The following is a 25,124-nucleotide window of genomic DNA, read 5'->3' on the forward strand; positions in this document are numbered from 1 at the left end:
AGGCCTGCCACAGCCAAAATCTGTAAAAGCCCATTCCACACGGAAAGTGGGCTCATCTTGGGCGGCTGCCCGAGGGGTCTCGGCTTTACAACTTTGCCGAGCAGCTACTTGGTCAGGGGCAAACATGTTTGCTAAATTCTACAAATTTGATACCCTGGCTGAGGAGGACCTGGAGTTCTCTCATTCGGTGCTGCAGAGTCATCCGCACTCTCCCGCCCGTTTGGGAGCTTTGGTATAATCCCCATGGTCCTTTCGGAGTCCCCAGCATCCACTAGGATGTTAGAGAAAATAAGAATTTACTTACCGATAATTCTATTTCTCATAGTCCGTAGTGGATGCTGGGCGCCCATCCCAAGTGCGGATTGTCTGCATTACTTGTACATAGTTATTGTTACAAAAATCGGGTTATTGTTGTTGTGAGCCATCTTTTCAGAGGCTCCTTCTGTTATCATACTGTTAACTGGGTTCAGATAACAAGTTGTACGGTGTGATTGGTGTGGCTGGTATGAGTCTTACCCGGGATTCAAAATCCTTCCTTATTGTGTACGCTCGTCCGGGCACAGTATCCTAACTGAGGCTTGGAGGAGGGTCATAGGGGGAGGAGCCAGTGCACACCAGCTAGTCCTAAAGCTTTTACTTTGTGCCCAGTCTCCTGCGGAGCCGCTAATCCCCATGGTCCTTTCGGAGTCCCCAGCATCCACTACGGACTATGAGAAATAGAATTATCGGTAAGTAAATTCTTATTTTTTCCCTCAAAACTCTACACACAATACCCCATAATGACAACGTGAAAAAGGTTTTTGAGATTTTTGCAAATTTATTATAAATAAAAGCTTTAGCTCCTTTCATCCTGCAAGAAAGACTAGGAGACAATCTACTACATGTGGCAATACATCAGGATCTAGGTGAAGGTGAACTAAAGGGAGTAGGCATAAGGTGGACTGCTACACAGCTGCCAAACCTATTGATAAAACTTCACTCTGTCCCTATGATCATTGTTGGTGTCTGTCTTCTTAAGTACAAGGACAGGTGATTTCAATGCAGGTATGAGAGGATTTTTGCAAAAGACTGTTTTAAGGGGGTCATTCAGATCTAATCGCTGGGCTGCTAATTTTGCTGTCCTACGATCAGATAGTAGTCTCCTCCAGGGGGAGTGTAATTTCGCTGTGCAAGTGTGCGATTGCATGTGTATGTCGAGCTGCGAAAATCCACTTTGTGCAGTCTGTGCTCAACCCAGGGCTAACTCCTTCAGTGCGATGAGAACCTCTTATGCTCTCCACAGAGGCAATTTTTCTACAACATGCCTTCCGGTGGACAAAGGTAAACCCATGGCTGCAAAGGAGCTTTCGGTGGCTAGATAAAAGCAGGCCAGGTTATTCTACCCCATACTGAACGATAAATCCTTCAATATATATCTTCAGGTAGAGGACTTCAATCATAAATTTCATGGAACAGGGACAATTTATTTAGTCAGTAGACTTTCTGCCCACCAAAGGATGAGTGCTGTCTTCTTCATGGAATCATACCCCCTTGACAATTGATGTACGTCACTGCTATGGCAATGTCCAACTGGACTTTTACCAGATTCTCTTTCCCCGGGTTCCAAGACATTAATGCATAGCAACACTTCTTGTTGGTTCCAAACTCACTAAAAGTGATATTGTAGAGCTACCAAGCTGTGGTCACTAACGTCTAGTTCTAGATTTTCAAAGTGGGACTGTCATAGAGATGGTTGTAGTTTAACTACCATAGAAGGGATAGACTAAGTTGAGAGGCAAATTACCCTGACCAGTTGAATGTGACAGTAGGTCCAACTTAAGCTCCTGGGAGTGGAGGAGACTAGCTTCCCCGAAAAGCACGCGTGCTGACTATTTTCTGTGAAAAAGTTTCACTAGCAGCTAATATTTAATATTTAGTAATAAGAGTGGTCTACAAAAAGAGTCGTCTTTTTCTTTTCTCTCTAACGGGCCAGTATCTTGTCTGGGGGAAGAAAAATCCTTTGCAAGGACATGTTGAATAACATCCTTAGGATTAACAATCTCTGAGACACATTGGATTTTTTGATCTTCACAATCCACCCATAAAATAAGAGCATGCATCAGATGGACAGGGGAGTGGAAGAGGTCCACTGTAAGGGCCTTTATAAGTCTTTCTGCGAGGTGGGGGGGGGGGGTGATCATTATCCCCAACAACCAAAAGGTGAGCTACCATCGCCATGCTTCGGAGGAGAGGACAAAGGGAAAGGCTTTGAATTGATGTTGGATGTCCCTTATTGCACAACAAAGGAAGTATTGGATATGTTCCCATGTAGGGATTTATAAATATGCATTCTGAATATCCATCAAACTAGGAATTCCCCTTTTCCCATACTCTTTCACTGAGCACAGGGACTCTATTTTGAATTTATGGAACCGAAGATGCACATTTAGGGAATTGACATTTGGTATGAGTCGTACCGAGGCGTCTGGCTTTGGTACATCAAAGATGTTTGACTACAAACCTTCAGATCTCTGACCCATTTGATCTGAAAAACGAAAGTTGTTCACCACCTCCTTCAAGGCCAACCGTTTTTTGTCAAGAAGCTAGGAGACCTGTGGAAAAGAACCTCTGTGAAGGAGGGCCTAGAAATTCTAGCTTGTACCTTACAGAGAGGGTACAGTACTTTGAACCTAAGCATAAAACAAGTTTGAAACCAGATGTCCTCAAACTAAAGATGATGTGCTTCCACCACAGGGTCCCAATACTGACTGACAGTTCTTAAATTTTTCACATGTGATGCTGGATTACTGCCCCCCTGTCCTCCCCACAAAAAAAAAAAAAAAAAAGACATCAAAAAGCTTGAGGTTCGAAAGTACAGCCCAGAAGTCGTCACTGGTCTAAATGCAGAGGAAGAGAGGATGAGGAGGGTATAAAAGGGCTCTTCTATCTGGAACTTGCAATCTGGTTGCACCTACGCTGCGGCTAGTAGATCCTCTAACTGAAGGGGAGAAGGGGAAGTAAATGGATGACCTCCTGAGACCTTTGGGAGTCTGCATTGGAGATGCTTTTATATCTGGTGGTCAGCATTGTTTTAGACTTCCACACCTTTGTGTCAGCGGAAGCCCCTTCTGTCACTGAAGAAAATACGAGGTCCAACTCATCTAGATCATCATCTTCCCCTTTAGAAGAAACTACCTAATTTGACTGCAGGATTGCTGTAAGTCTTTGTGAGGACCACCCTGCCTTGAACCTGTGCTTCTGGTTGAAGGTTCAAGCAGTCTCTAGAGAGGAAGAGACTTACACAAAATTTTGTACCTATAGGGCCAAACCCTGAACCAATGATGGCCCAGCAGACAAAAAAATGTATTGACAGGTGAAGGTCACCCCTGAAGATGGCCCTTCTGAAGGTTCTCACTGCATAGGAGACAGGAATGCACCAGATAGGGCAGGTGTATGTGGCCAGCTATTATAAACACTGTTGTAAACGCTCTGATATAGCCCCGGCCAGTGTTGCTTGCTAATCTGGCATATTACCTGGCAGGGACTCGCTTTGAGGCATTGCGCCAATGTGAACCTTTGCAGCACGTCTCCCAAACTACCCCAGACTAGCAACATGGTTTTGTATAGGAACCATCCTTTTTATGGAACAATCCCCGCACTTTTGCCCTTCCCTGACCTAATGGAGAAATAAGGGATACAGGAAGTCATTCCGAGTTGATCGCTCGCTAGCACCTTTTTGTAGCGCTGCGATCAGATAGTCGCCACCTATGGGGGAGTGTATTTTCGCTTTGCAAGTGTGCGAACGCCTTTGCAGCCGAGCGGTACAAAAACAATTTGTGCAGTTTTTGAGTAGCTCTGAACTTACTCAGCCGCTGCGATCACTCCAGTCTTTTTGGTCCCGGAATTGACATCAGACACCCGCCCTGCAAACGCTTGGACACGCCTGCGTTTTCCCAAACACTCCCAGAAACGGTCAGTTGAAACCCATAAACACCCTCTTTCTGTCAATCACCTTGCGATCGACTGTGCGAATGGATTCTTCGTTAAATCCATTGCCCAGCACTGATACTCTTTGTACCCATACGATGCGCCTGCGCGTTGCGGTGCATACGCATGCGCGGTTTTGCCGGGTTTTAACCTGATTGCAGCGCTGCAAAAAGTTGCTAGCGAGCGATCAACTCTGAATGACCCCCACAGAGAGGAGCTGTATTCAAACAAATCCAGCACAATGCATCCTGAAGATAATGATAATAGGTACAGAAAAAAGTACAGCAAATGACATACAAAAATGACAGGTACTAGCAGCATAAATAACACACGGCACAGCTATTGTCACTGCTAGGTACTGTAGTAGAATAAACTAACGTTCTGGAGTAGCAGGTCTCTTGTCTGACTACCACTGTCAAACAGATGCAGTTAAACAGATTCACGCATGTAGCCACCCACAGTGTTATAATCCATAGCCCTTGCAAGGTACAGAAAGGGAGGAGGATAACAAGTCTGCTCCTGTATCCCTGAGCAGAAAGGCTCTCTGGAGATGGCCTGTCTGCTGAAATGCCTTTTAGACTCTGCACCTATGGGTACCTCTGGGGTTTCTGAGCTGTAGGACTGTATTGGCCACTCTAGAGAAACCGTGTCTGTGATGGCAACTTCTGGCAGGCTGTCTGAGCACAGAAGCGTGTTCAGAATGGAGGGGAGGGTGCTGCTTTAGTGGTACCTCCCTTCCAGGGGCAGGACATTGCGGCTGTAACCAATGGGAGGGAATCCCATAGTGACGCAGCCAAAGGTAAGCAAGATATGCTAAATGGCAGTCGCTGGCCCTGTCCTTTCCCAAGCCTGGCAGTATGGCCACCCTCTGGTCTCCTAAAAAGAGGCAGGATGGAGACAACTGCGGCTTGCATACTGCTTATTTGGCCTTAGACGGATCCTGCTTACTGCGCACCAGTATGCAGGGCACTTTCCCTAAACTAAAGTTGAGTGGGGTATAGAGGGGAAGAAGCCAAATCATCATCATTCAAGATTTAAAGTGCCAGACTCCGCACACCACTATTTATACCCCAGCGCAAAGCCATTGACCTCCAGTGGATAAAAAAAGAAGGCACATTCTGCCAGATCAATGAGCGCTTCCTCGGTAGACAGCCGCTCTGTCAGTTGACAATCGTCCTCGATGTATGTGTTTACCAGGTTTAAAAACGTTTTAATGTTTTTTGTCCAAAGATGCTTGGAACATACCTAGCGGTAAGGGCAGCTTACACTAGGCATGCCCCAGCATTACTGTCTTCCATAGGATTTTAGAAAAACTGTGCAGTTATACTTGCAGTTATTCCCTTTCCTTAAATCCATTAGTTAACAATTGATGCACTCATCCTTATGCCTTGGGTCGCCTGCAAGAATGTTACAATGTTTAATGAAACCTTGTTATGCTATTTATTTCCTCTAAATTCACTCCTGCAGAGCTTGGTTAGAAAAATAATCTCGTATGGAGGACATGTAGAAGGGGGAGGAGTCATGCTTTGAACAGTTAGGCCAGGGGTGGGCAATTATTTCAGCTGGGGGGCTGCTTAACACTTCCAGCGAATATTTGAGGGCCGCACACAAAATACTCAGAGTCCCCTTTTTACACATTACGGCAGACAGCATACCCTTTTTTACACATTACGGCAGACAGCGTCCCCCTTTTTACATATTACGGCAGACAGCGTCCCCCTTTTTACACATTACGGCAGACAGCGTCCCCCTTTTTACACCTTATGGCAGACAGCGTCCCCCTTTTTACACACTACAGCAGACAGCGTCCCCCTTTTTACACACTACAGCAGACAGCGTCCCCCTTTTTACACATTACAGCAGACAGCGTCCCCCTTTTTACACATCAGCTTAAGCACTGATCCAGGGGCTGGCTGGACAGGGGGTTTACCTGTTTTTCACACTGGCAGACGATCCCCGCTGTCCGATGATCCACGCTGCTGCCCGGAGTCACTGCTGCTGTGGCCTCTGCCCGCTCCTGCTCCCGCTCGCTGCCCGGCACTCCTGCTCACTGCCCCCCGCCACCCAGTGCCATCCAGCGCATAACAGAGGAAATCCCGGTCAGCTGACCCTGTGACGTGACCGGTATTTCCTCAGCGGCGCCGCATCTGGGAGCAGTGTAGCGCAATGACAAGCGCCTCAGCCTGTCGGGCAGCTTGTCATTGCACTCTGATGGGGCAAAGCGGGCCAGGCAGGATCGGTCCGCGGGCCGCATGTTGCCCACCCCTAAGTTAGGCTCTATCCCACAGGTTCAAGTTTTCTATTGTAGACCATTGTACTACATATGTGTGGCAAGCATAGGTCTCTTTCTAAAAAAAATAATAAAAAAAAATGGAGTACTTTGTTTTACCCAGTGATCGCTTCCTCTATTCATACTGTGATTCGGGTTGGCTTTTGATGACACCTGGTAATACAAACAAAAGTATACTGGACAATTTAATATTTTTCCTTGCCCCAAACAAATAAGTAAATGTGGGCAGATTATTCATTCATTGATTTATTTATTTTCTTAAATAAAGCAGCTACATTTTGTTAATAAGAAAATCTACAGCTGCTGACTGGTCATATAGGCACATTTATTAAGAGTCAACAAACATTCATGAAAAATGCTTCATTTTTTAAACTAGATGACTGCTCACTTTTTTGCTAGTTCAGAGTAGCTTGTGTGATATAAAGATTTTTTATTAAAAAAGTGATTCTACTTTATGAAAGTTGACTTTTAAAAATAAATAAAAATATGTATATATTTCTTATAGAGATGGTATAGAATTTGCCTTCAAAGAGCCAAGCCCACAAGGTGAAGTCCATCCACCTCTAAATATGGCTTTCCTTGACATACTGAGTGAATTCTCATCTAAACTGCTTCGACAGGACAAAAAAACAGTGTAAGTACTTTCAGTAGTTGCTCGGCATGTTGTGTTTTTTTTTATTTTTTATGTTTCCATTTAATTAGATTTTTTTTTTTTTTTTGCATTTATTATAGAATTATTCTATTTTTCTACGGACTAATGACCAAAGCTGATATTTGACAAAATATGTATACCTATGACCTGTACAATGTCACAGTAGTTTTATATGTTAATATCAGTTCTAATTGAGTACATGCAATTGTCTCTTACGTCCTAGAGGATGCTGGGGACTCCGTAAGGACCATGGGGTATAGACGGGCTCCGCAGGAGATAGGGCACCTAAAAAGAACTTTGACTATGGGTGTGCACTGGCTCCTCCCTCTATGCCCCTCCTCCAGACCTCAGTTAGATCTTGTGCCCAGAGGAGAATAGGTGCACTGCAGAGAGCTCTCCAGAGTTTTCTGTGGAAAAATAATTTTGTTAGGTTTTTTTATTTTCAGGGAGTCCTGTTGGCAACAGGCTCCCTGCATCGTGGGACCGAGGAGAGAGAAGCAGAGCTGGCTTGTCAAGTTGGGCACTGCTTCTAAGGCTACTGGACACCATTAGCTCCAGAGGGAGTCGGAACACAGGTCTCACCTGGGGTTCGTCCCGGAGCCGCGCCGCCGTCCTCCTCACAGATGCCGCAGATAGAAGCCGGATAGAAAAGGCAGAAGACATCTTAGGCGGCAGAAGGCATCAGATCTTCATGAGGTAAGGCGCGCAGCGGTAAGCTGCGCGCCATTGCTCCCAGTCTCACACACACACAGAGCAGCACTGAAGGGCGCAGGGGGGGGCGCCCTGGGCAGCAAAAAAACTCACATTTTGGCACAAATACAGTTGGATTAGACTGCGGAGGCAGTAAATCTATGATCACCCGCCATTTTATTGAAAAATCACTGGGACCGAAGCCCGCCGTCGGGTGGGCGGGGCTTGATCCTCAGCACTAACCAGCGCCATTTTCTCCACAGAAGCTGCATGAGGAAAACGCTGGCTCCCTGGTCTCTCCCCTGTTGAACACACAGGCTGGGAAAAAGAGGAGGGGGGCACATTAGCGACGCAGTGAGTGGGAATTGGCATAATATATATATAAAAAAGCGCTATCTGGACATATTTTTTCCAGTGTTTTATGCGCTGGTGTGTGCTGGCATACTCTTTCTCTGTCTCTCCTTAGGACCTGGTTGGGGTTTTGTCCCCTTAGAGGTTAATCCATGTGTGTGTGGGGTGTCGGTACGTGTGTGTCGACATGTCTGAGGCGGAAGGCTTCTCCAAGGAGGAGGTGGAGCAAATGAGTGGTGTGTCCCCGTCGGTTGTGCCGACTCCAGATTGGATGGACATGTGGCATATGTTGAATGCAAGTGTGGCATCTTTACATAAAAGGCTTGATAAGGCTGGTTTAGGGGGGACATCAGGGGGTCAATCCTCAGATTGGACCGACTCACAGGGCCCGTCGGGGTCTCAAAAGCGTCCCTTAACACAAGACACTACTACCGACACGGATTCTGATTCCAGTGTCGACTATGACGAAGTAAAATTGCACCCTAGGGTGACTAAAACATTCAGTGTATGATTGTGGCAATAAGGGATGTGTTGCATATTGTGGATGAACCCTCGGTCCCCGACACAAGGGTACACATGTTTAAGGAAAAGAAACAGATTTTTAACTTTCCCACATCTCATGAATTAAATGAATTCTTTGGAAAAGCTTGGGAGACTCCGGATAAGAGACCGCAGATCCCCAAAAGAATTTATATGGCATATCCTTTCCCTAAGCAGGACAGGGAGATTTGGGAATCACCCCCCACTGTGGACAAGGCCCTGACGCGCTTGTCCAAGAAAGTGGCGCTACCGTCTCCTGACACAGCGGCCCTTAAGGACCCTGCAGATCGCAGGCAAGAAACTACCTTAAAGTGTATTTATTCTCATACGGGGGCTGTGCTAAGACCGACAATTGCGTCTGCATGGGTGTGTAGCGCAATTGCAGCTTGGACAGATGAGCTGACAGATCAATTTGATAATATGGATAAGGATACTATATTCTTAACTCTAGCCCATATAAAAGACGCAGTCTTATTTATGAGGGATGCTCAAAGGGACATTGGATTGCTAGCTTCTAGGGCCAATGCCATGTCTATCTCAGCGAGAAGATCCTTATGGACTCGCCAATGGACGGGTGATGCGGATTCCAAGAAACAATATGGAAGTACTACCCTATAAGGGTGATGTATTGTTTGGGGATGGGCTGACGGACCTGGTTTCCACAGCTACAGCAGGTAAATCAAATTTTTTACCATGTATTCCCCAACAGCAAAAGAAAGTAACACCCTATCAGATGCAGTCCTTTCGGTCGCACAAGTCCAAAAGAGGTTGGGGATCCTCTTTCCTCGCCAGAGGTAAGGGCAGAGGCAAGAGAGCACCTGCTTCGGCAGGTGCCCAGGAACAAAAGTCCTCCCCGGCTGCTCCAAAACTCACAGCATGACGCTGGGGCTCCCCTGAGGGAGTCCGCACCGGTGGGGGCCTGTCTTCGACTTTTCAGTCAGGCCTGGGTCAGTTCGGACCTGAATCCCTGGGTGTTGGAAATCGTTTCCCAGGGTTACAAATTGGAATTCGACGAGGTGCCCCCGAGCCGATTTTTCAAATCGGCCCTACCAGCTTCCACATCGGAAAGGGATGTAGTGTTAGCTGCAATTCAAACGCTGTGTATACAGCAAGTGATAATCAAGGTTCCCCTGCACCAGCAGGGAAGAGGTTACTATTCAACCCTATTTGTGGTCCCGAAACCGGACGGTTCGGTCAGACCTATTTTGAATCTGAAATCCCTAAACCTGTACATAAAAAGATTCAAATTCAAAATGGAATCTCTCAGAGCGATAATAGCCAACATGGAGGAGGGGGAGTTTATGGTGTCTCTGGACTTAAAGGATGCGTACCTTCATGTCCCCATATATGCCCCCCATCAGGAATACCTGAGATTCGCTGTACAGGATTGTCATTACCAATTTCAGACGTTGCCGTTTGGACTTTCCACCGCCCCGAGGATTTTCACCAAGATAATGGCGGAAATGATGGTGGTCCTGCGCAAGCATGGAGTCACAATTATCCCATACTTGGACGATCTCCTGATAAAAGCGAGAACAAGGGAGAAATTGCTGAGCAGTGTGGCGCTCTCTCTGAGAGTGCTCCAGCAACACGGTTGGATTCTAAATCTACCGAAGTCGCAGTTGATTCCGACAACTCGACTACCGTTCCTAGGTATGATACTGGATACGGAACAAATGAAGGTCTTCCTCCCAATAGAGAGAGCCCAAGACATCCAGAACATGGTCAGAGACCTGCTAAAACCGAAAAGGGTGTCAGTTCACCAATGCACTCGAGATCTGGGGAAAATAGTGGCGGCCTACGAGGCCATTCTTTTCGGAAGGTTCCATGCAAGGACTTTTCAATGGGACCTTCTGGACAAGTGGTCCGGGTCCCATCTGCACTTACATCGGAAAATAACTCTGTCCCCAGGGACCAGAGTGTCCCTCCTGTGGTGGTTGCAAAGTACTCACCTCCTGGAGGGTCGCAGGTACGGAATTCAGGATTGGATCCTGGTTACCACGGACGCGAGCCTCCGAGGATGGGGAGCGGTCACACAGGGAAAGACTTTTCAGGGGCTTTGGTCAGACCAGGAGTCCTATCTACACATCAATGTGTTGGAACTCAGGGCCATTTACAGCGGCCTTCGACAAGCGGAGAGTTTTCTTCGAAACCTACCGGTTCTGATTCAATCAGACAATGTCACAGCAGTGGCTCATGTGAACCGCCAAGGCGGGACAAGAAGCAGAGTCGCGATGGCGGAAGCCACAAGTATCCTTCGCTGGGCGGAAAATCATGTAAGCGCTCTGTCTGCTGTCTTCATTCCGGGAGTGGACAACTGGGAAGCAGACTTCCTCAGCAGACACGATCTCTATCCAGGAGAGTGGGGACTTCATCAAGAAGTCTTTGCAGACGTAACACGTCTTTGGGGAACTCCACAAATAGACATGATGGCGTCACGCCTTAACAAAAAACTTCGGAGGTATTGCGCCAGGTCTCGGGACCCTCAGGCAGTAGCAGTAGATGCACTGGTAACACTGTGGGTGTTCGAATCGGTCTACGTGTTTCCTCCTCTTCATCTCATCACGAAAGTGTTGAGGATCATAAGACGAAGAAGAGTACAGACGATGCTCACAGGAGATCCCTGGCCTCTTCCTCTGAGGGAAGATCTGTTGCAGCAGGGGCCCTGTGTATTTCAAGACTTACCGCGGTTACATTTGACGGCATGGCAGTTGAACGCCGAATCCTAGCGAAAAAGGGGATTCCGGAAGAGGTCATCCCTACTTTAATAAAGGCTAGGAAGGAGATGACGGTAAAACATTATCACCGTATCTGGCGAAAGTATGTGTCTTGGTGTGAGACCAAGAATGCACCTACGGAAGATTTTCATTTGGGTCGTCTTCTCCACTTCCTACAGACAGGAGTGGGTATGGGCCTGAAATTAGGCTCGGTTAAGGTACAGATTTCGGCCCTCTCGATTTTCTTTCAGAAGGAATTGGCTTCTCTTCCAGAAGTCCAGACGTTTGTAAAGGGGGTGCTGCACATCCAGCCCCCTTTTGTGCCTCCAGTGGCACCATGGGACTTGAACGTGGTGTTGCAGTTCTTAAAATCACACTGGTTTGAACCGCTTACCAAGGTTGAGTTGAAATTTCTTACCTGGAAGGTGGTCATGCTGTGTTGGCCTTGGCATCAGCAAGGCGAGTGTAAGAATTGGCGGCTTTGTCACACAAGAGCCCCTACTTGATTTTTCATGTGGATCGAGCTGAATTGAGAACACTTCTGCAATTTTTGCCTAAAGTGGTTTCTTCGTTCCATATGAATCAACCTATTGTGGTGCCTGTGGCTACTGGTGACCTGGAGGATTCCAGATCCCTGGACGTAGTCAGGGCCTTAAAAATTTATGTAGCCAGAACGGCTAGAATTAGGAAAACAGAGGCTCTGTTTGTCCTGTATGCGGCCAATAAGATTGGCGCTCCTGCTTCGAAGCAGACTATTGCTCGCTGGATCTGTAATACGATTCAGCAGGCTCACTCTACGGCTGGATTGCCGGTACCAAATTCGGTTAAGGCCCATTCCACTAGGAAGGTGGGCTCTTCTTGGGCGGGTGCCCGAGGTGTCTCAGCATTACAACTTTGCCGAGCGGCGACTTGGTCGGGGTCAAACACTTTTGCTAAATTCTACAAGTTTGATACCCTGGCTGATGAGGACCTAGCGTTTGCTCACTAGGTGCTGCAGAGTCATACGCACTCTCCCGCCCGATTGGATGCTTTGGTATAAACCCCATGGTCCTTACGGAGTCCCCAGCATCCTCTAGGACGTAAGAGAAAATAAGATTTTAAACCTACCGGTAAATCTATTTCTCCTAGTCCGTAGAGGATGCTGGGCGCCCGTCCCAGTGCGGAAACTCTGCAAGACTTGTATATAGTTGTTGCTTACATAAGGGTTATGTTACAGTTGACATCGGTCTTGGACCGTTACTGTCGTTTGTTCATACTGTTAACTGGTTATGTATGTTCTAGGTTACATGGTATGATTGGTGTGGGCTGGTATGAATCTTGCCCTTGGATTGCTAAATCCTGCCTTGTATTGTCCATCTCCTCTGGGCACAGTTCTCTAACTGAGGTCTGGAGGAGGGGCATAGAGGGAGGAGCCAGTGCACACCCATAGTCAAAGTTCTTTTTAGGTGCCCTATCTCCTGCGGAGCCCATCTATACCCCATGGTCCTTACGAAGTCCCCAGCATCCTCTACGGACTAGGATAAATAGATTTACCGGTAGGTTTAAAATCTTATTTTTTTTCTTCTTATAGATACGCATACCTTGAGAAATTCATGACCTTTCAAATGTCTCTCCGAAGAGAAGATGTCTGGCTTCCACTCATGTCTTATAGAAATTCTTTATTAGCTGGGGGGGATGACGATACGATGTCAGTTATGAGTGGAATGAGTGGCCGAGGGTCTTCAATGAGGAGTAAAAAAACAAAACCAGCAACAGGAAAGCGGAAACTGCCAGAAGGTATTAAACTTGCATGCCACTTTATTCTCCCTTTTTGTTTTCTTAATATTTTAGCGTTGTGCATTTATCTATAATGAGCTGTTTTATATTTTTAGCTGAAGAGAGTAGTAGCAGTGACAGTATGTGGCTAAACCGGGAGCAAACAATGAATACTCCAGTCATGATGCAAACACCTCAGCTAACATCCACCATCATGAGAGAACCTAAGAGGTTACGGCCGGAAGAAAGTTACATGCCTGTCTACCCAATGCAGCCTGAACACCATCAGTCTCCCCTTGTTTATAAGTAGGTGTCACTGTTAAGTTTTTTGTTTAGTATTGTGTATTTTGAGAACAAAGTATATACAAGAAAAGTTATAAAGAGAACATTTGTATTCAGTACACAGGTAACGTGGATGCTTGCTCAGCGACAGCAGGAAGAGGTAGCAAGGCAGCAGCAAGAGAGAGCCGCCATGAATTATGTGAAGCTGAGGACTAATCTGCAACAAACCATGTAAGAAACTAAACTGGTATCATCAGTACTCGAACATAAAAAAAAAAAAAACATTCCAAAATGCATTTGATAATATCTAAAAAGTTAATAATGACATTAAACAAATATGGCTGTCTCAGATACATATTAGTAATAATAATAATAATAATAATAATAATAATAATAATAATAATAATAATAAAAAAAAAAAAAAAAATTAATAATGAACAAGGCTGCCTTGTAAATGAGCACACTGAATAACACTTGGTGCCTTTTGAAGACTGAAATTATATTTTCCAGTGTGGTTAATAGTAAAATTCCACACAGTGTAAAACATTTAATTTCATTGTTAACATGCACATTTGTCTTTTACATGATACATTTTGTTCTGGATCTGTGCGTCATACTTAAGTGATATCCCATCTACTTATGACTTGACCTAATGCACTGGCTTGTACATACTCTAGAAGCCATCAACTTTAACAAAGTGTTTAGGTTTTTATTACTAGTCTTTTTGTTCTGTTTAATCGGTGTACTTATTTTTCCTGGAAAACAACACATCTATTTGTGTGTGATGGATAAAAATAACAGCCTTATGTTTTATCACCATGCAGCCAAAATAGCCAGCTGTAAGTGCCATGTTGAATAGAATATTGTAGGTGGAAATGTAGCCATATGAAGATGGTGATCTTTTTTGGGAGTGTATAAATTCACTATAACAACATGAGGTGTACTGCAAGTTCTCATTTTTATTAGACATTGATTCAGAAGTTTTTAGTTGAAACGATCCATTTTTTCTTACGTCCTATAGGATACTGGGAATCCATTTAGTACCATGGGGTATAGACAGGTCCACTAGGAGCCTTTGGCACTTTAAGAATTTGATAGTGTGCGCTGGCTCCTACCGCTATGCCCCTTATACCAGACTCAGTTTAGAAAATGTGACCGGAGGAGCCGGTCATGTCACTGGAAGCTCCTGAAGAGTTTTCTGCATTTTATTTTATTTGTTTGTTATTTTTAGGCAGGCTGGATGGCACCAGCCTGCCTGCTTCGTGGGACTTAGGGGTGGGGGAATCGGCCCAACCTCTTGAAGGGTTAATGGTCCCGTTCCCCGCTGACAGGACACTAGATTTTGAGGGAACTATTCGCACACCCCACCACGGCAAGCGTACATTCCCGCATCACGCCGCCACCCCTAACAGAGCCAGAAGTATGAAGAGTGGTGAGTACTAAGCCGGCGTCCCGGTTAGCGGGTCGCCGGTCATTATGGCACGGAGACGCATGGCTTCTACGGGGGCGGCGGAGTCTCCAGACGCACCGCTTCTGAGGGAGTGAACTGAGCCTTAAGTAAACTACGGGTATACACACTACCCAGACTGGCATTATAGACTTAAAAGGCGGCTGACTCCATTTTAAGCACTAGAAATCACCTCAGCCAATATAAAAAAGCGGGAAGACCGTGCGCCATTGAAGGGGCGGGGCTTGACTATGAGCGCATCCTGCAGTTAACCAGCGCCATTTTCCCTCTTCAGTGGACACGGATGCTGACTGACAGGGATGCGCATCACCTCCGGAGAGACTCCAGATTACCTCAGCGGTACCAGGGGGTCATAGCAGGGGGGGAGCGCTTACTAGTGTACAAAGTCCCTGATCTGGGTACTTAGTCTGCGACCCGGCTAAGCTTGGCATTAGCAGTAAGGGCCCTATGTGCTGGCTCCAGGCTATCTCAGTATCTCTCTTGAAGGGCTCTTTGTGGGTTAATTGTGCATTTAAGCTGTTCCTGTGTGTATGTGCGGTCACTGTCACAGTATGTCAGACAAAGAGGGTATTTCATGTAAGGCACAGTATTCCTCTTTTCCATGGGGTTCACTCCGGTGTACTCAGTGCAGTACACCATTCCCAGGCTAGCCGGGAAGAACCAGCTTGGCTGGTTTCCATTAGGGGAATGATCTACAATATTTCTACTAAATTGTCCCGCAATGAGAAAGAGACGCTATACTTAAGACAATTGATGACTGAGTTTATGAACAGAGACTCAGTACCCAAACCAGCGTCTCAGTCCCCTACCATTTGTCCGCAAAAACGTCCTTTGGCCCATATCCTGCAGTCTGACTCTGATGATGAGGGGTCAGACATGGAGGAGGGGGAGGTGGAAGCTATTAGAGAGGTTCTGCTTATCCCTGATAAGGTAACAGAGGAGACTGAGGAATCTTATTTAATATAAAAAATCCTCAGCCACTTTTCCTGTGTCAAAGGAACTAAATACCCTGTTTGAAGAACCGAGGGTTAATCCTGATAGGACATTTCAAATCCCTAAAAGGTTGATATCCTCTTTCCCCTTTCCTCCTGAGGATAGAAATAAATGGGAAAATCCATAGTGGATGCATCAGTATCCAGGCTCTCACGGAAAAATGTATTGCCTGTCCCTGGTGCAGCCTCCCTAAAAGACACTGCTGATCGTAGAATTGAGAATACACTCAAATCTTTGTATACAGCTGCTGGGGTGGTACAGAGAACCACTGTAGCATGTGGGTGGATTACTAAAACCATCGCAAAATGGTCGGGTAACCTAATTGAGGGGTTAGGTACCTTGCCTAATGGGGAGATTATTTTACTCCAGCATATACAGGACTCTGCAAATTTTATGGTTGAAGACACAAAAGAAATAGGCTTGCTTAATGCATGCACCACTGCTATCGCAGTGTCAGCACGCAGAGGATTTTGGCTACGCCAGTGGACTGCCGACGCAGACTCCAGGGAAGGCATGGAAGGCCTACCCTTCACAGGAGAGGCCTTTTTTGGAGATGAACTAGACAAATGGATCTCCAAAGCTACTGCGGGTAAGTCCACGTATCTACCTTCAGCAGCTCACCCAGCCAGGAAGGCTTTCTCAGGACCTAATCTACAGTCCTTTCGGACTGTCAGGTTTAAGGGCAAAACCAGAGGTTCTTCTACAGCCACCAGAGGCGCTAGAGCTAAACCATGAAAACCAGCAACTGCAGGTTCACAGGAAAAGAGCTCCAGTTCTGCTTCCTCAAAGCCTTCAGCATGACTGTGGACCGCGATGCCTGGAAGACCGGCAGGTGGACTAAAATTCTTCAGTCACATTTGGATAACATCATGCCAGTATACCTGGGTCATAGATCTAATTAACCATGGCTACAGACTGGAGTTTCAGGAGCTCTCGCCTCACAGATTCTTCAAATCAGGCTTACCAGTTTCACAGGAAGCAAGTATAACGTTACAGGACGCCATTCAAAAACTGGTACAGACTCAGGCCATTGTTCCAGTTCCCCCTCATCTGCAAAACAAGGGATATTATTCCAACTTGTTTGTAGTACCAGAACCAGACGGTTCGGTAAGACCGATTTTGAACCTCAAGTCATTAAACCCGTACTGACAAGTATTGAAATTCAAGATGGAGTCTCTGAGAGTGGTGATCTCCGATCTGGAGCAGGGGGAATTCCTAGTGTCTCTGGATATTAAGGATGCGTACCTTCACATTCCGATCTGGCCGCCTCATCAGGCTTATCTACGGTTTGCACTGCAGGACTGCCATTACCAGTTCCAGGCCCTGCCATCTTTCCACGGCACCGAGAGTGTTCACCAAGGTGATGGCAGAGATGATGTTTCTACTCCACAAACAGGGAGTGAACATAATTCCATACCTAGATGATCTTCTGATAAAGGCACCGTCCAGGGAGCGGTTGATGGACAGTATTCGCCTCTCAACCAGAATACTCCTGTATCACGGGTGGTTTCTGAACTTACCAAAATCTCACCTGGAACCGACGCAGAGGCTTTCCTTTCTGGGAATGATACTGGACACGGAATCTCAGAGAGTGTCCCTTCCCGTGGAGAAGGCTATGGAAATCCAGTCGATGGTTGATGGTGTACGTGTTTCCTCTACTTCCTCTGATCCCAAGAATTCTAAAAATAATAAGAAGGGAAAAAGTTCAAGCAATACTCATTGCTTCGGACTGGCCAAGAAGGGCCTGGTACGCGGACCTTCTGGAGATACTCCTCGAAGATCTGTGGCCTCTGCCTCTTCGCGAGGATATTCTGCAACAGGGCCCGTTCGTCTATCAAGACTTACTGCAGCTACGTTTAACGGCATTGCGGTTGAACGGCTGACCCTAGCCAGGAGAGGGATTCCGGACAAGGTCATCCAGACTGATCCAAGACAGGAAAGGGGTAATGTCTAAACATTACCACCGTGTATGGAATAAGTATGTCTCTTGGTGTGAGAGCAGACAATATTCCGCGGTGGAATTTCATCTGGGATGTCTTCTGCTTTTTCTGCAGTCGGTAGTTGATGTGGGCCTGCGCCTAGGTTCTATTAAAGTCTAGATTTCGGGTTTGTCTATTTTCTTTCAGAAACAATTGGCTTCTTTCCCTGAGGTACAGACGTTTTTGAAAGGTGTTCTGCACATCCAGCCTCCATTTGTGCCTCCCACACCTTGAGATCTCAATTTGGTGCTGCAGTTCCTCCCATCGGACTGGTTTGAACCGTTACAGGAGGTTGACGTAAATACCTTACGTGGAAGACCGTCGCATTATTGGCCTTGGCCTCAGCAAGACGTGTGTCGGAAGTAGAGGCGTTGTCACACAAGAGTCCCTACTTAATTTTCCATAAGGACAGAGCTGAACTCAGAACTTGTCAGCAATTTCTTCCTAAGGTGGTGTGCGCTTTTCACATCAACCAACCTATTGTGGTTCCGGATGTGACGGACACCTCTGCTACTTCAAAGTCTTTGGATGAGTGAGGACTTTGAAGGTGTATGTAAAGAGAACAGCTCGTCACACACAAAATCCAACTCACTGTTCGTTCTCTATGATCCCAATAAAATTGTGTCTCCTGCTTCAAAGCAGTCTATTGCACGCTGGATCAAGCTCACGATCCAGCATGCTTATTCCCCACGGTAGGATTGCCGGTTCCAAAATCTGTACAGGCCCACTACTGGGTCGGTGGGTCTACTTGGGCGGCTGCCCGGGGTGTCACGGCTTTACAGCTCTGCAGAGCAGCTACTTGATCAGGTTCGAACATGTTTGCAAAGTACTACAAGTTCAATACTTTGGCCTCTGAGGACCTTCAGTTTGGTCAATCAGTTCTGCAAGAACCTCTGCACACTCCACCCGGTTTGGGAGCTTTGGTACTTCCCCATGATACTAAATGGATTCCCAGTATCCTCTAGGACGTAAGAGAAAATAGGGTTTTAATTACCTACCGGTAAATCCTTTTCTCATATTCCGTAGAGGATACTGGGCGCCCGCCCAGTGCTTTGTTCTTCCTGCACTATTACTTGGTTAAGTATTGTTGATTGGTTCAGCCATTGCTGTTCCTGTTCCAAGTTTGGTTAGCATGGCTTTCCTCTTGTTTGTGTGTGCTGGTTTAGAATCTCACCACTTTTCTCATCTTTCCTTCTCTCAAAGTATGTCCGTCTCCTCGGGCACAGTTTCCTAGACTGAGTCTAGTAGGAGGGGCATAGAGGGAGTAGCCAGCGCACACTATCAAATTCTTAAAGTGCCCAAGGCTCCTAGTGAACCCATCTATACCCCATGGTACTAAATGGATTCCCAGTATCCTCTATGGACTACGAGAAAAGGATTTACCGGTAAGTAATTAAAATCCTATCTTTCCAGTCCAGTGGTAGTGCTTCTTGGCCTAGGCTAGCCTCTTCACAGTTGATCCTTACTGTTACTCGATCTGTCAAACCTGCGACTTAAGGTCTTTTCTTCACAGTTTAATCTTAGACTTGTTTACTTTGACCAGTGTGGTGCTTGAAGCTGTAGTCCTGTGAGCCCCCTATCACTCCGGCATTTGGCTTTCAGAAACTTGTCTTCTGAATCTGTTGTGGCTTTGGGTCTGCCAGATCTTATTGTCAGAATTTCCTCCAGTTGTCAAGTGGCTTTTGGTATTGTCGGAAATTGTACTCCTTGGATTAGTTTGCAGTTTCTCTAAAGGAAAGACTTTTATAATGGTCTGTCTAAGCTTTTGTTAATTGCATGTTTCTTGCCTTTATGATAGCAATATACTACTTCCTGCAGTGCATTAGTACCTAATTAATGCTACAGTGAGTATAATAACTGTCTGTTCCAACCAAGGAACCATGTGTAAGCTCTGTGACATGTCCTCTGCCCTCTGGCAGCGGCGGCAACACTGTAGCCAGAGTCTACTGCGCTTGCGCAGGTCCGCGGGAACATGACGCCTTGTTCCCGTGGTTATCTTTATTGTGCATGTGCAAGCCACCAGTAAAAGGCCATCTGCAGCGCTGGCTGCCGTGGGACTCCAAAGGGGTAAGTATAATTATATAGGTGCAGGGTGTGCAGCTTCTCCAGGATGAATATACGAAGTGTTGTCCCCCCTTCCCCCACACACACACTTTATTAACAATTGTTTCTCTAACGTCCTAAGTGGATGCTGGGGACTCCGTAAGGACCATGGGGAATAGCGGCTCCGCAGGAGACTGGGCACAAAAGTAAAGCTTTAGAACTACCTGGTGTGCACTGGCTCCTCCCCCTATGACCCTCCTCCAAGCCTCAGTTCGATTTTTGTGCCCGAACGAGAAGGGTGCACACTAGATGGCTCTCCTGAGCTGCTTAGTGAAAAGTTTAGTTTTAGGTTTTTTATTTTCAGTGAGACCTGCTGGCAACAGGCTCACTGCATCGAGGGACTAAGGGGAGAAGAAGCGAACTCACCTGCGTGCAGAGTGGATTGGGCTTCTTAGGCTACTGGACATTAGCTCCAGAGGGACGATCACAGGCCCAGCCATGGATGGGTCCCAGAGCCGCGCCGCCGGCCCCCTTACAGAGCCAGAAGACAGAAGAGGTCCGGAAAATCGGCGGCAGAAGACGTCCTGTCTTCAACAAGGTAGCGCACAGCACTGCAGCTGTGCGCCATTGCTCTCAGCACACTTCACACTCCGGTCACTGAGGGTGCAGGGCGCTGGGGGGGGGCGCCCTGAGACGCAGTAAAAACACCTTGGATGGCAAAAAATGCATCACATATAGCTCCTGGGCTATATGGATGAATTTAACCCCTGCCAGAATACATAGAAAAACGGGAGATAAGGCCGCCGATAAGGGGGCGGAGCCTATCTCCTCAGCACACTGGCGCCATTTTCCCTCACAGCTCCGTTGGAGGGAAGCTCCCTGGCTCTCCCCTGCAGTCACTACACTACAGAAAGGGTTAAAAAAGAGAGGGGGGGCACTAATTACGCGCAATATTAAAGATACAGCAGCTATAAGGGGAAAAACACTTATATAAGGTTATCCCTGTATATATATATATATATATATATAGCGCTCTGGTGTGTGCTGGCAAACTCTCCCTCTGTCTCCCCAAAGGGCTAGTGGGGTCCTGTCCTCTATCAGAGCATTCCCTGTGTGTGTGCTGTATGTCGGTACGTTTGTGTCGACATGTATGAGGAGATTGCCTGTAATAGTGATGTCACCCCCTAGGGGGTCGACACCTGAGTGGATGAACTGTTGGAAGGAATTACGTAACAGTGTCAGCTCTGTATAAAAGACAGTGGTTGACATGAGACAGCCGGCTACTCAGCTTGTGCCTGTCCAGACGTCTCATAGGCCGTCAGGGGCTCTAAAGCGCCCATTACCTCAGATGGCAGAAATAGACGCCGACACGGATACTGACTCCAGTGTCGACGGTGAAGAGACAAATGTGACTTCCAGTAGGGCCACACGTTACATGATTGAGGCAATGAAAAATGTTTTACACATTTCTGATAATACGAGTACCACCAAAAAGGGGTATTATGTTCGGTGAGGAAAAACTACCTGTAGTTTTCCTGAATCTGAGAAATTAAATGAGGTGTGTGATGATGCGTGGTTTTCCCCCGATAACAACTGATAATTTCAAAAATGTTATTGGCATTATATCCTTTCCCGCCAGAGGTTAGGGTGCGTTGGGAAACACCCCCTAGGGTGGATAAAGCGCTCACACGCTTGTAAGAACAAGGGCTCTACCCTCTCCTGAGATGGCCACCCTTAAGGATCCTGCTGATAGAAAGCAGGAGGGCATCCTAAAAGGTATTTACACACATACTGGTGTTATACTGCGACCAGCAATCGCCTCAGCCTGGATGTGCAGTGCTGGGTTGGCATGGTCGGATTCCCTGACTGAAAATATTGATACCCTAGATAGGGACAGTATATTATTGCCTATAGAGCATTTAAAAGATGCATTTCTATATATGCGTGATGCACAGCGGAATATTTGCCGACTGGCATCAAGTCTAAGTGCGTTGTCCATTTCTACCAGTAGAGGGTTATGGACACGACAGTGGTCAGGTGATGCGGATTCCAAACGGCATTTGGAAGTATTGCCTTATTAAGGGGAGGAGTTATTTGGGGGTCGGTCTTTCAGACCTGGTGGCCACGGCAACAGCTGGGAAATCCACGTTTGTACCCCAGGTCGCCTCTGAACATGAGAAGACGCCGTATTATCAGGCGCAGTCTTTTCGTGGGCAAGCGGGCAAAAGGTTCCTCATTTCTGCCCGTGACAGAGGGAGAGGAAAAAGGCTGCAGAAATCAGCCAGTTCCCAGAAACAGAAACCCTCTCCCGCCTCTGCCAAGCCCTCAGTATGACGCTGGGGCTTTACAAGCAGAATCAGGCACGGTGGGGGCCCGTCTCAATGAATTTCAGCGCGCAGTGGGCTCACTCGCAAGTAGACCCCTGGATCCTTCAGGTGATATCTCAGGGGTACAAATTGGAATTCGAGACGTCTCCCCCTCGCCGTTTCCTAAAGTCGGCTTTACCGATGTCTCCTTCTGACAGGGAGACAGGTTTGGAAGCCATTCACAAGCTGTATTCCCAGCAGGTGATAATCAAGGTACCCCTCCTGCAACAGGGAACGGGGTATTATTCCACACTGTTGTGGTACCGAAGCCGGACGGCTCGGTGAGACAGATTCTAAATCTAAAATCTTTGAACACTTACATACAGAGGTTCAAATTCAAGATTGAGTCACTCAGAGCAGTGATTGCGAACCTGGAAGAAGAGGACTACATGATGTCTCGGGACATCAAGGATGCTTACCTTCATGTCCCAATTTACCCTTCTCACCAAGGGTACCTCAGGTTTATGGTACAGAACTGTCACTATCAGTTTCAGACGCTGCCGTATGGATGGTCCACGGCACCCCGGGTCTTTACCAAGGTAATGGCCGAAATGATGATACTCCTTCGAAGGAAGGGAATTTTAGTTATCCCTTACTTGGACGATTCCCTGATAAGGGTAAGATCCAGGGAACAGTTGGAGGTCGGTGTAGCACTGTCTCAGGTAGTGTTGCGGCAGCACGATTGGATTCTCAATATTCCAAAATCGCAGCTGATTCCGACGACTCGTCTTCTGTTCTTAGGGATGATCCTGGACACAGTTCAGAAAAAGGTGTTTCTCCCGGAGGAGAAAGTCAGGGAGTTATCCGAGCTAGTCGGGAACCTCCTATAACCGAGCCAAGTCTCAGTACATCAATGAGATGGTTCTGGGAAAAATGGTGGCTTCCTATGAAGCAATCCCATGCGGCAGATTCCACGCAAGAACTTTCCAGTGGGATCTGCTGGACAAATGGTCTGGGTCGCATCTTCAGATGCATCAGCGGATAACCCTGTCACAAAGCACAAGGGTGTCTCTCCTGTGGTGGTTGCAGAGTGCTCATCTTCTAGAGGGCCGCACATTCAGGACTGGGTCCTGGTGACCACGGATGCCAGCCTGCGAGGCTGGGGAGCAGTCACACAGGGAAGAAATTTCCAGAGCTTATGGTCAAGCCTGGAGACATCACTTCACATAAATATCCTGAAGCTAAGGGCCATTTACAATGCTCTAAGCTCAGCAAGACCTCTGCTTCAAGGTCACCCGGAGTTGATCCATTCGGACAACATCACGGCAGTCACCCACGTAAACAGACAGGGTGACACAAGACGCAGAAGGGCAATGGCAGAAGCTGCAAGGATTCTTCGCTGGGCGGAAAATCATGTGATAGCACTGTCAGCAGTATTCATTCCGGGAGTGGACAACTGGGAAACAGACTTCCTCAGCAGACACGACCTCCACCCGGGAGAGTGGGGACTTCACCCAGAAGTCTTCCACATGTTTATAAAACTCGACAAGTATTGCGCCAGGTCAAGGGACCCTCAGGCAATAGCTGTAGACGCTCTGGTAACACAGTGGGTGTACCAGTCAGTGTATGTGTTCCCTCCTCTGCCTCTCATAACCAAGGTACTGAGAATTATAAGATGGAGAGGAGTAAGCACTATATTCGTGGCTCCGGATTGGCCAAGAAGGACTTGGTAACCGGAACTTCAAGAGATGCTCACGGAGGATCCGTGGCCTCTACCTCTAAGAAGGGACCTGCTCCAGCAAGGACCCTGTCTGTTCCAAGACTTACCGCGACTGCGTTTAACGGCAGGGCGGTTGAACGCCGGATCCTGAAGGAAAAAGGCATTCCGGATGAAGTCATCCCTATCCTGATCAAAGCCGGGAAAGATATAACCGCAAAACATGATCACCGCATTTGGCGAAAATATGTTGCGTGGTGCGAGGCCAGTAAGGCCCCGACGGAGGAATTTTCAACTAGGTCGATTCCTACATTTCCTGCAAACAGGAGTGTCTATGGGCCTGAAATGGGGGTCCATTAAGGTTCAAATTTCGGCCCTGTCAATTTTCTTCCAAAAAGAACTAGCTTCAGTCCCTGAAGTTCAGACGTTTGTGAAAGGGGTACTGTATATACAGCCTCCTTTTGTGCCTCCAGTGGCACCTTGGGATCTAAATGTAGTTTTTGGGTTCCAAAAGTCACATTGGTTTGAACCACTTAAATATGTGGAGTTAAAATATTTCACATGGAAAGTGGTCATGCTGTTGGCCCTGGCCTGGGCCAGGTGCGTGTCGGAATTGGCGGCTTTATCCTGTTAAAGCCCTCATCTGATTTTCCATTCGGACAGGGCGGAATTGAGGACTTGTCCTCAGTTTCTCCCTAAGGTGGTTTTCAGCGTTTCACCTGAATCAACCTATTGTGGTGCCTGCGGCTACTAGGGACTTGGAGGACTCCAAGTTGCTAGACGTTGTCAGAGCCCTGGAAATATAGGTTTCCAGGACGGCTGGAGTCAGAAAATCTGACTCGTTGTTTATTCTGTATGCACCCAACAAGCTGGGTGCTCCTGCTTCTAAGCAGACTATTGCTCGTTGGATTTGTAGTACAATTCAGCTTGCACATTCTGTGACAGGCCTGCCACAGCCAAAATCTGTAAAAGCCCATTCCACAAGGAAGGTGGGCTCATCTTGGGCGGCTGCCCGAGGGGTCTCGGCTTTACAACTTTGCCGAGCAGCTACTTGGTCAGGAGCAAATACGTTTGTAAAATTCTACAAATTTGATACCCTGGCTGAGGAGGACCTGGAGTTCTCTCATTTGGTGCTGCAGAGTCATCCGCACTCTCCCGCCCGTTTGGGAGCTTTGGTATAATCCCCATGGTCCTTACGGAGTCCCCAGCATCCACTTAGGACGTTAGAGAAAATAAGAATTTACTTACCGATAATTCTATTTCTCGTAGTCCGTAGTGGATGCTGGGCGCCCATCCCAAGTGTGGATTGTCTGCAATACTGGTACATAGTTATTGTTACCAAAAAATCGGGTTATTGCTGTAGTGAGCCATCTTT

At 47.0% G+C, this 25,124-nt stretch overlaps 1 protein-coding gene across 3 annotated transcripts in view; it reads left to right on the forward strand.

Annotated features, from left to right (window-relative positions):
• The window catches only part of STAG2 (STAG2 cohesin complex component), a 424,372-nt gene that overhangs the window by 357,179 nt on the left and 42,069 nt on the right, over nt 1–25,124 (forward strand). For all 3 annotated transcript variants that reach the window (XM_063937252.1, XM_063937250.1, XM_063937251.1), the window contains exons 29-32: nt 6,762–6,890; nt 12,777–12,982; nt 13,078–13,267; nt 13,361–13,474. In XM_063937252.1, the coding sequence (XP_063793322.1) occupies nt 6,762–6,890; nt 12,777–12,982; nt 13,078–13,267; nt 13,361–13,474 (639 nt within the window). The remainder of the gene's footprint in view (nt 1–6,761; nt 6,891–12,776; nt 12,983–13,077; nt 13,268–13,360; nt 13,475–25,124) is intronic.

Source organism: Pseudophryne corroboree, chromosome 8 (genome assembly GCF_028390025.1).
Source record: "Pseudophryne corroboree isolate aPseCor3 chromosome 8, aPseCor3.hap2, whole genome shotgun sequence".
In the NCBI taxonomy this organism is placed as follows: Eukaryota; Metazoa; Chordata; class Amphibia; order Anura; family Myobatrachidae; genus Pseudophryne; species Pseudophryne corroboree.